Genomic DNA, 12345 nt, shown 5'->3' on the forward strand with positions numbered 1-12345 from the left:
TTTTTCTAAGAAAATGTTTGTTTGTTTATTTATCCATGTCTTTTTAGATAACTGGTATCAGTCTCAGACAAAATAATTTGCCAGATCTATGAAAACCCAACTTAGAGGTTGTTCCACATTATTAAGCAAGTCACAGTTCTCATGCAATATGGGGAGGAAGAAAGATCTTTCTGAAGATGAAAAGCATGAAATGGTGCAATGTTGTGCAAAAGGCATGAAAACAACTAGTATTGTGTGAAACTGAATGGAGATTATCAAATTATCATAAGATTTGTGAGTGATTTAGAGCACAGCAGAACTGAAATCTTACTGATATGTTACTTGCATAATAATTTGGAAAGCAGTGTATATAAAAAAATTATATACAGCCCAGCCATTCAAAACCTGAGGGTCAACCATGTTGCTGAAAGTGATCACCATTAGAATCTTTCTATAGTTGGGTGAGGATTAATGTAAATGCAGACGAGTCAAAAAATCAGATATGTTCAAAAGATCAGATCTGTGTATTAAGCCTTGCAGTGTAAATGCAGCTTTTGATTGTAGCTGCTTCACAGGGTTTCTAGCTGGTTGAAACTGGACATTAACTGATCATTAGCTAAGTTTAGGTGCTCAATAAGTTGGACAACTAGCTATTAAGGATAAAGTCAATCTAGCAGACCTGATCATCTTATATAATATTGTTAGCAATGTAGACCACCTTGATTAAACTGGCTGAGCTGGTTAACCATGTTCCAAAGCTTGACCACCTTATGATCTGTTTTTTCCTTGAAGGAGAAATATTTTTGTAGAAAAAAGCAAAATGTTACAGTAATATCAACTAAATTGACTGTTGTTGTTTGTTTTTGAAATGACTGAAACTTCCCTCACTCTCTCTTTGTGCCTTTTAGGCGACGGTTTCTGCGAATGCGTATAAACCTGATCAGGCACCGCGCGATGGTCCGACTCATTGTCAACCGCAAAAGATACATCCGGGTACGTTACCTAATAACGAGTTCAAATCATTACTTCACTAATACTAAAGTGTGTAATGCAATTAATATGAGTTCAGATTAAGGTTTTCAAATTTTTAATGCTTTAACTTTGGTTTATGGCTTTGTTACAGCTCAACATCTTCTTAGCAAGAAGAGCAGAGGAAGAGAGGAGAAGGATTGAACTGGTAAAAGAACAGTCTGTGCTCATTATTAGTTAAGGACCAATAAGGAACAATTATGTTTATTTCATCACCCTAAAGATGACTGAGGTTGTATCATTAAATCCTTTTGTAGTTCATATTTTAATATATTAAACTTTCAAACTAACAGAACTCAGTGTTCTTTAGATTTCAGTTTTTAAATACCCAGCCAAACATTTTCGACTTTTCTTAACGAGAGTTTTTAGTATGTGTTTTCTCTTTTCTGTAGGAGCGAACAAGCAGGGAGGTGGTAAATGTGACTCAGCTGGTTATTCCTGCAGAGTTGGGAGGATTGTTACAGGCCACAGCAGGTTATTCACAATTTCCCAGTGTGTCTTCCTTATTATTAATGATATTTGCTAAGGCAAACATCGCTATTATTATCATTGTTCAAGCTTTATTAAAAACCTTTAACCTTATTTATCAAACTGTGGCACTGTTTATGCTACAGATCTGAATGATACCTCAAATCATGCCACTGGTTGAAGAGATGTGCAATTACCTTTCTGAGCGATCAGATTTATCTGTCCAGCAGATGATAAAAATGAATTGAAAATCAGCTCTTTTGAATTGATCTAGTAAGAAACCATCCAGAAACCCTAACAACTCAGTGTTATATAAATGAACTAAAACTAAAACTGAAATAAAAAACTAAAATTAAAAAGACAAAAATTAAACTTTAACACATTTGTCACATTTGAACATCAAAACAGGGCATTACTTTACATAATAATTTTAAAATAATATTAAACCTTTTGCCGTTTTTGTTTTTAGCTGGTAGGGAACGTCATTCAGACTGCTTGGCTCTGGTTCAGGCTCCTAGAATACAGACAGACCCCCAGCTCACTCTTCCACTGGACATCAACAACTATTTGATGACCAAATATATACGCACCCATTTCAGGGTAAATGTCCTGCATGCTAACGCACACATATGCATAATACTCACAATTCACTCATATTAAGGACATAATGCAGTAAATTTTGTCTATATTTTTTTCTTTCTTGTGAGTAGGAATTGCAGTTTGGGATGCTAACAGCACCGCTGGAGAACTCACTGACCCGTCTAGTAGACGATCTGAAACAGGATGCTCTAGATGTGTTTATACTGGTAATGTTACGTTTAGCATAAATCCAGTCTCATTATCTGTCACACTTTGTAACTCTCTTGGCAGTTTGTTGGTGAATTTTCATATCTGTTTTGGTTTTCAGATTTTGAGGTTCATGGGAGATCCAAACCTGAATGGAGCTCAAGAAAACCTGTTTGGAAATTACATAATTCAGAGAGGCCTTGCCACTCCACCAATCAGAGATGAGATCCTAGCGCAAATAGCCAATCAGGTGTGGCGGAATGAAAACAGCAGAAATGCAGAGAGAGGTTGGCTGTTGATGGCTGCCTGTTTGAGTTCCTTTGCCCCATCTGAGAAGATGGAGAAATATCTGCTAAAGTGAGAGAACACACAAACACACTCTACCATTCAAAAGTTTGGGAACAGTAAGATTTTTGTAAAAAATATTGTTAAAATTTTAAATAACTGGTTTTTTTTCTATTTTAATGCATTTTAAAATGCAATGTATTCCTGTGATAGCAAAGCTAAATTTTCAGCATCATTACTCCTGTCTTCAGTGTCACATGATCCTTCAGAAATCATTCTAATAGGCTGATTTGCTGCTCAAGAAACATTACTTATAAATATCAATGTTGAAAACAGTTGTGCTGCTTAATATTTTTCCGGAATCTGTGATACTTTTTTATTTTGAGGATTCTTTGATGAATAGATTTATTTGAAATATATACTGTATATATACAGTATATATATATATATATATATATATATATATATATATATATATATATATATATATATATATATATGCATCTTTGCTAAATGAAAGTATAAATTTCTTTTTTTTTTAAAAACCTTACTGAACCCAAATCAAAGCACATCACTGATGCATATTTTATACAACAATGCAATAGTAAACATTTTGTTCAGGGACATGGAGCTAGAGCCAATGTGAGATTTAGCAGTTAAATAACTGTTTCTCCCTCTGTCTCTGTCAGATTTGTGTCAGACTATGCTCTGAATGGCTTTAAGGCACTATGCCAACACAAACTCCTCCAAGCCATGCAGAAATCTTACCTAGTCCCTGAAGCATCGCGAACATACCCTCCATCCCTGCTGGAGTGGACTGCCACCCGCAAGAAAGCACACATGGTTCTCCAGGTGCACTGTTTTGATGGTAAGACCCTGATAATGTTTTCTTACATGTATAACTAAGTAAAGAGGATAATTGTACACAGTGAACAAAACAGCATAGTTACAAACTATGAGCAAAATCGCATATCAAACTATTACTGGTTTTTGTCATCTTTTGCTGTTCAGACTCATTTTGGATGGTGCCACATTACTATACTTCACATGATATGGCTCAAAAATTCCTCTCTTAAAATTAGAAATAACACTAAAATAACTCAAAAACTAAAACTAATATGTTTTCCATTAAGTGCAACACATGTTACTGCCTCAAAAAAATTTACTTGCATGGCATAACCACCATAGACTGAGGGGTACACATACCTCCTCAATTATTAAATATGGCCAAATTGTCACAAAGTTGTCCCTTATTCTAATAGCACTCAGCAATGTCAAAATGAGATCGCAATGAACTAAAAGAAGGCAGGCTTTACTGTTCACAGAAGCTGAGCAAGAATTGCACACTGTAAAACCCGATAAGTTATGGTAACTCAGACCATTTGAGGAAACCGATTACCTTAAACCATTTAAGTTTTAAAAACCAATAAGTATGAGTACTGTAAACTCATATACATTAAGTTAAATTCACTTATATTTTAGTGTTGGTTTAGTCAATTATTAGAGTAAACCCAACTTTAAGATTTTAAGTTATTCCACTCATTCAGTTTAAATTCAGGTAACAAATTGGTAACATTGGTACAAAGCAATGATGACAGAACAGGAGGTGAAATGTGAGTAGCTAAGCATCTAACAGAACAACCGGAAATAGCAGTGAATTTGGCCATTAAATTGAAAATATAGGGTCTTCATTTACTTGATTCATAACTGAGTGTGACAAGACAAGAAATATTAATGGAGCTGTTTTTAGCATATTGGGCATATGATTAAAGGTCTTTTTAAAAGATGTAATATAAGTCTAAGGTGTCCCCTGAATGTGTCTGTGAAGTTTCAGCTCAAAATACCCCATAGATTTTTTTTTATTCGTTTTTTTAACTGCCTATTTTGGGGCATCATTAAATATGCGCCGATTCAGGCTGCGGCCCCTTTAAATTCTCGTGCTCCCCGCCCCCGGAGCTCGCGCTTGCCTTAAACAGTGCATAAACAAAGTTTACACAGCTAATATAACCCTCAAAATGGATCTTTACAAAGTGTTCGTCATGCAACATGTCTAATCGCGTAAGTATGGTATTTATTTGGATGTTTACATTTGATTCTGAATTAGTTTGATGGTGCTCCGTGGCTAAAGCTAACATTACACACTGTTGGAGAGATTTATAAAGAATGAAGTTGTGTTTATGCATTATACAGACTGCAAGTGTTTAGAAATGAAAATAACGACAGCTCTTGTCTCCGTGAATATAGTAATAAACGATGGTAACTTTAACCACATTTAACAGTACATTAGCAACATGCTAATGAAACATTTAGAAAGACAATTTACAAATATCACTAAAAATATCATGTTATCATGGATCATGTCAGTTATTATTGCTCCATCTGCCATTTTTCGCTATTGTCCTTGCTTGCTTACCTAGTCTGATGATTCAACTGTGCACATCCAGACATTAATACTGGCTGCCCTTGTGTAATGCCTTATATGAGCTGGCATATGCAAATATTGGGGTCATACATATTAATGATCCCGACTGTTACGTAACAGTCGATGTTATGTTGAGATTCGCCTGTTCTTCGGAGGTCTTTTAAACAAATGAGATTTATATAAAAAGGAGGAAACAATGGTGTTTGAGACTCACTGTGTCATTTCCATGAACTGAACTCTTGTTATTTAACTATGCCAAGGTAAATTCAATTTTTAATTCTAGGGCACCTTTAAGATTTAATGTGTGCATGTTTTAAAATAAATCTTTGTGAATAGTTCCAATTGTTTACTATAAATGCTGTCTAGGCAGCTCACTTCACTTGGTGAAACAATGCTTCAAGATGAACTGAGGTCAGTTCAATGTTGATTCAGTTCAGTTCTGTGTAAAAATCATCGACTATGAATCTAGTTCAATTCAGCTATAAGCAGCTCTACAGAAGGCAATAGTGCCGCTTTTCAGCTCAAGTCAGGTCAATCAATGTTGATTTAAATCAGTTAAATAACAGTGTTGATGTAAAATTCATCAGTTATGAAACAAAGTCTATTCAGCTATAAATCTATTCAGTTTGAGTTTTTCTTCTCATCTATTAGTGTCAGTGCACTCTCTTTCTCTCTCCTTAATTTCCTGTCCCCCTTTCTGCTGTCTCTCTCAGATAATGGATGTTAATGTCAGGTCAGGATGCAAATCAGGACTGGTGTCATCTGTCCATCCTTTCCTCTCATCTATTTAATCTCTTCTTCTGTCATTCCCTATATCTTTCTTTCAGCCTCTCCTCTTTCATCTAATCTTGCTCGCTCTCTCTGTCTCTCTGCTTTATTTCACTCCTTCTCTCATCCAGTTACACTGTCTCTCTGTCCTCGCCTGTTTGGGCTGGAGCAGATTAGTAGATATGTGATAGTGTGTGTGTGTTTGGATTGTGTATGTGGATGAGTGTGTGTGTGCTGCTGGTATAGATAAGATGGTCAGTCAGCATTATCTTGACTACTCTTTCCACCCGTCAATTCTCTTACTATTACATAACCATTACAAGCTACAGGTATTAATGACCTCTTATTGGAGATTTTTCTCCTGTGTATTGATCATATACAACATTATGACCGGTCTCAGGTGAAGAGAACATTGTTGATCATCTTCTATGTTCTCATAATCAACGTGTTGGATACAGGAGAAATGGGCTGGAATAAAGATCGGAGTGACTTTGTTAAGGCAAGGTGACTGGGTCAGAGTATCTCTGAATTGGCAAGGCTTGTGTGTTGCTCCCGGTCAGCAGTGGTGATAATTTACCAACAGTGGTCCAAGGAGGAACAAACCACAAACTGGCGACAGGGTGTTGGGTGCCCAAGGCTCACCGATGCATGAGGGCAACAAAGGCTATCCTATCTGGTCTGAGCCAACAGAAAGTCTACTGTTGCACAAGTCACACAAAATTTTAATGATGGTTATGGGAAGAATGAATGACCAGTCAGAGTGCCTATGATGACCCCTGTCCAGCGTCAGAAGCAACAATGGGCATGTGAACGTCGGAACTGGACCTCGAAGCAGTGGAAGAAGGTCACCTGGTCCGATGAGTCCTGTTTTCTTTTATATCACGTGGATGGCCAAGTATGTTTCCTGGGGAAGTGATGGCAACTGTGGGATGACGACAAGCCGGTGAAGAGACTGTGATGCTCTGGGCAATGTTCTGGTGGGAAACCTTGGTTCCGGCCATTCATGTGGATGTAAATTTGACATGTGCCACCTACTTAAACATTGTTGCAGACCAGGTACACTTCTTCATGACAGTGGTGTTCCCTGGTGGAAGTGGCCTCTTTCAGCACTCTCATCATTTAACCAACGATTGAACTAAAAATAATAAATCGTGGGAACAAATTCTTAATTCATGGCCATGATTTTTTCTTTTTTGCGGGGCAGGGGTCATATGTGTTAAATGGACTCACAGATATGGATTATTTTTCTAAAAAATGTGTTCATTTAAAGAAAGAAAGTGGCATTAATGTGTAATCCAATTTGTGTACTATAATAACAGAGAGACTTGGGTTTGTTTTTTTTTTTTTTTTTGAGCCAGTATTATTTGACTATCTCTTTATAGGTGTCTCTTTCCTGTGTCCTGTCCACTCCTGGACCAATGGAGAGGGCCTTGCAGGAGACATTCTACAACACAGGTGATTTTTTTTCACTGAATTTTTAGAGATTCACTTGACAATAATAATCTTAAAGCTGCAATTCTTTACACGACTTTTACACAGATTTTTTACACAGTCGAACTAGTTGCCGAAAATCAGAGTCAGTCTGCAGATTTTTAGGTAGTTGGAGTTGATAGATTTTGCAGAAAATGACGTGGTGTATGATGGGTACAGACTCAGATTTTTTTAGCTTCAGACTGATTTCATCCGGTTTGGGGATTTCAAACATATTTGATATTTTGAGCCAATTTCAGAACACATACTGTATTAATTTGTCATCTCCTATCAATGAGGCACACGTTTCTGCGCGAGTTTGTTGTTTTCTGAATTACTTGAAAAATCTATTCGTTTGTGGTCGTTTAGTGCAATTTTTCTCGGTAACCATTTACAAAGTCGGCAAGTATATGATGCCAAGTATGTTATCTAGTGTCAGTAACCTTGTTAAAGGGTTAGTTCACCCAAAAATGAAAATTCTGTCATTTATTACTTACCCTCATGCCGTTCCACACCTGTAAGACCTTCATTAATCTTCGGAACACAAATTAAGATATTTTAGTTGAAATCAGATGGCTCTGTGAGGCCTCCATTGGGAGCAATGACACTTCCTCTCTCAAGATCCATAAAGGTACTAAAAACATATTTAAATCGGTTCATGTGAATACAGTGGTTCAATATTAATATTATAAAGCGACGAGAATATTTTTGGAGCGCCAAAAAAAACAAAATAACGACTTATTTAGTGATGGCCGATTTCAAAACACTGCTTCAGGAAGATTCGGAGCACAAATGAATCAGTGTATCGAATCTGCTGTTCGGAGCGCCAAAGTCACGTGATTTCAGCCGTTGGCAGTTTGACACGTGATCTGAATCATGATTCGATACACTGATTCATTTGTGCTCCAATGCTTCATGAAGCATTGTTTTGAAATCGGCCATCACTAAATAAGTCGTTATTTTGCTTTTTTTGCACACCAAAAATATTCTCGTCGCTTTATAATATTAATATTGAGCCACTGTACTCACATGAACTGATTTTAATATGTTTTTAGTACCTTTATGGATCTTGAGAGAGGAAATGTCATTGCTCCCTATGGAGGCCTCACTGAGCCATCGGATTTCAACTAAAATATCTTAATTTGTGTTCCGAAGATGAACGAAGGTCTTTCGGGTGTGGAACGGCATGAGGGTGAGTAATAAATGACAGAATTTTCATTTTTGGGTGAACTAACCCTTTAACGGCCATCCTGCAGGGGCGTGTCCACCGAGAGTCGATGGGGTTGGTCCGTTCTGATGAAGGAGCTGGCGCAGTGGGTGGAGTTAGAGGGTCATGATTTTGTTCTCGATCTGGTGTGCGACCTGGAGCTGCTGCCAGACTTCCCTAAACAGAAAACATACTTCATCATCTCTACTGAAGACCCCAGCAAAGCACGACCTAACGCGAGCATGTATGCATCCCATAATATTTTGTTGTTTTCCCACGTTTCCCACGCTGTAGTGTTGTGACAATGTTTAATACATACGTTTGTATGCAGAAGTCTTTTTGGCAGTGGATTTGAAGAGGATGAGGAGGGGCCGCTCTCATACGCCAACCGAACGAGCGCCATTGCAACCAACAGCCTACCGATTTCTGAAGGCCACTACAGTCTGGGTAGCCTCCTTTTTCAGTCTTTTAAATTAAGCACAACATACACTTGTTCCTAAGTGAAAAGACATAAAGTCATTGACCCTTCCCAATCTGATTGGCCAGTGATTGTTATTCCACCAATAGGCCTAGTAGTCTGTCTCATGAGTCATGAATAACCGAGCATAACCTCAAGAAACACTAAACTACAGCCCCTGCTTTAATCAGTAGCAGATCTACAGCCCTGCATGTAGAGTAGAATCAGATACACACAGAATGGCTAGATTACATACAGCTAAACTAACCCCGATTGTGTTCATGTAACCTTTCTGTTTACATGTCCAGAGGATGAGTAACATTATACAGGTTTTAGGGGTCTTGCAGGGGTGAATGTTCAGGTCATTGATCATTAATAATGTTTTTGAGGCATGGTTTGTTCTACCAGTCTTATTGTCTTGGCATATTTTGATTTGATGAGATTTTTAGGTTAATGAACACATGAAAAATGTTCTCTGACCCTCTTAACCATTTTTTTCCTCTTAACGGGTTAGTTCACCCAAAATGAAAATTCTGTCATTAATTACTCACCCTCATGTCATTCCAAACCCGTAATACTTCCGTTCTTCTTCTTAACACAAATGAAGCTTTCTGTCCCATAGACAGCTACACAATTGAAACTTTGCCGCTTCAAAAAGTTCATAAAGAGACCCTTAAACTAATCCATATGATTTGAGCGGTTTAGTCCAAATTTTCTGAAGAGAAACGATCACTTTATATGATGAACAGATTGAATTTTGGCTTATATTCACATTCACATCAACTCACACATCAGTTGTGGTAAACAGAAGCTCAAGAAAATTGGCTTGACGTCTGAGAACCAATCATTCTCATGTGTTAAGCAGCACATTTGAGCTTCCAGAAGAGGTTTGTTCTCGTACTTCATTCAGGTTCGGTTGAGCTCCTGTTTATATTTGCTGATCAATGTTTATATGTGAAAAAAAAAAAAAAACTAAATTAAATCTGTTCATCATATAAAGCAATCGAGTCTCTTCAGAAAATTTGGACTAAACCGCTCAATTCATATGGATTAGTTTTATGATCTCTTTATGAACTTTTTGAAGTGTCAAATTTTCAATTGCATAGCTGTCTATGGAGGGACAGAAATCTCTTAGATTTTATCAAAAAGATCTTCATTTGTGTTCTGAAGATTAACGAAAGTCTTACGGGTTTGGAACAACATGACGGCGAGTAAATAATGACAGAATTTTTGGGTGAACTAACCCTTTAACATTTTTTCGCATATGGTCATGTGACAATGTATTAATCAATGTAAAATTCAAAACTTGCTGTTTTTACAGCTTAGTTATCAGAATTGACAGTTTTCTATTTTAATATAGATTAAAATGTAATTTATTCCTGTGATCTGAATTTTCAGCACCATTATTCCAGTCTTCAGTGTCACATGATCCTTCAGAAATAATTCTAATATGCTGATTTGGCACTCAAGAAACATTTTTTATTATTGTCAATGAAAACAAATTAAATTTTTTTGGAAACCGTAATATATTTTTTAGGATTCTTTGTCCTTGCTGATTAAAAGCAAACTGACCCCAAACTTTTGAACAGTAGTGTATCTTGGGATGTACTTGCTTCTTAGGTAAATTTACCTTGTTTTAAAGGGTCATGAAACCCCCCTGTTTTAGCCTGGTCGTTCACACCTCAATGTGAACGCTGGAAAAAGTCTGTTAAAATGGGCGTGTAAAGCTCTGGAAAAGTGGGAGTGTAGAGGGGGGGGGAAGAGGGGAGAGAACAACCAATGAAGCACAGACATAGAACACATATAATATTATAATATTATTATATGAGCACGGAGAAAATGACAACAAACTCCCAAGCACAAGGGAGAAATGCGAAAGAATATTTAATAGGGCTAATAATAGGCTACTTTGATTACGTTTACGAGCACTGCAGTCTCAAAATCAGTCTTTTGTCTATTAGAATAATCGTGTGGTCGCGTTCAGATAGGCTTCACCACTGTATCAGTGTCCAGTTTGCACATATAATTCATTTGAAGAAGACTTGATGAAATATGTGTGCATAACTACACCATGCTGGTTAATGTTTGGTGCAGGTGAATGTGTGAAATAAAAACTTTAAACACGGATACTTTATTCTGTATGAGCTATGTGACACGTGGCTAATGTTGTTAAACACAACGCGAAGCTCCGTGCTGAAACCGATCATATGCGTGCTCCGCGTGTATATCATAACAATCGTATTTTTCATGTGTTCGTATTCAAACTTCAGCTCTGACCGCATCGCGAGCAAAATACAAACAACACATGTGCTGCTGTGCTGAGGGAAACAGCCTACGGCTCGCGTGTTTGAACACAGCTAGAGCAGGCAGTGGTGAATGAGCCGCACTTTTGTGACGTTTGATTTCTCCGCTGTAATGCGATCTCACGCGAACATATTTTCCATTTGTGCTGGTAGATTACAGCAAAACAATCCACATGCACACAAACCTCTGCACTGGTCGCGTCGCAGGAAAACACATTGTGTTGTAGCACTGAAATCACTCTGAAAAATGCAAAAATAACTATTTTTCACTTATGAATAACATTAATGAGTACCTTTAGTGTTTTCAATGATGTGCAGCCTATACCTGTTTACATCTCAAAAAAATTGTTTTGGAATTTCATGACCCTTTAAGGATGTTTAAATAATTCTACTGCAAAACAAAATGATGATTAAACATGAATTCCTGTTAGCACTTCCACTTTATCCTTATTTCTTCTCACTCTCTCTCTCCTCTGTCTCTTTCTGTCTTTATTAGACTCAGAACCATCCTATGATGCCACTCAGCGTGGGATGGACCGGTATTTGGACAGCCTCTTTGACCCAGTTCTGTCTGATGGAACTGGGGTACAGTGACACCTGATTAACTCACACACACAAATGTCAATTGTGTGTAATAGAGAGCGAGAGTATGAAAGATTGCTTTACAGGGTTACTATACTTCTCACAGCCTCATTTATGTGAATGTTGATTGCGGGTTTGAGTGTGTGTTTGGCTGCGCTTCCTATGATCGTTTTACACAGAGCACTAGGAAAAAAGTAAGCAAATGAGGGTGTAATTTTTTAATGAGGCTTATCCCACATGCAGAGAGAGACAGAGACCAAGAGTCATGCAGCAAACTACACACACACATCATCAATGAGATTTATCTAAATTAAAATCTGTTATAGAAACAGATTAAAACAGTAAAAGATCACAATTTAGTTTAGGGCCCAATTCCCACTATTAACTTTTGCCTCAGTAAACTCCTAATTACTGCTTATTAATAGTTAGTAAGGTAGTTGTTAAGTTGTAGGTATTGGGATTAAGGGATTTAGAATATGGTCATGCAGAATAAGGCATTAATATGTGCTTTATATGTACATAATGAATTTATATAATGAACAGCCAATATCCTGTAATATGCATGCTAATAAGCAACTAGTTAATAATG

The 12345-nt window shown here is 37.2% G+C and overlaps 1 protein-coding gene across 3 annotated transcripts in view; it reads left to right on the forward strand.

Moving 5' to 3' along the window:
* The window catches only part of myo15ab (myosin XVAb), a 60663-nt gene that overhangs the window by 25530 nt on the left and 22788 nt on the right, over positions 1–12345 (forward strand). For 2 of the 3 annotated variants that reach the window (XM_048197742.1, XM_048197744.1), the window contains 11 exons: positions 888–972; positions 1103–1156; positions 1401–1482; positions 1946–2076; positions 2187–2282; positions 2384–2619; positions 3237–3415; positions 7120–7192; positions 8464–8658; positions 8746–8861; positions 11671–11759. In XM_048197742.1, coding sequence (XP_048053699.1) covers positions 888–972; positions 1103–1156; positions 1401–1482; positions 1946–2076; positions 2187–2282; positions 2384–2619; positions 3237–3415; positions 7120–7192; positions 8464–8658; positions 8746–8861; positions 11671–11759 — 1336 coding nt within the window. The remainder of the gene's footprint in view (positions 1–887; positions 973–1102; positions 1157–1400; positions 1483–1945; positions 2077–2186; positions 2283–2383; positions 2620–3236; positions 3416–7119; positions 7193–8463; positions 8659–8745; positions 8862–11670; positions 11760–12345) is intronic. The other variant, XM_048197743.1, reaches the window with a different exon arrangement.

This window comes from Megalobrama amblycephala, linkage group LG7 (genome assembly GCF_018812025.1).
Source record: "Megalobrama amblycephala isolate DHTTF-2021 linkage group LG7, ASM1881202v1, whole genome shotgun sequence".
NCBI classification, from domain to species: Eukaryota; Metazoa; Chordata; class Actinopteri; order Cypriniformes; family Xenocyprididae; genus Megalobrama; species Megalobrama amblycephala.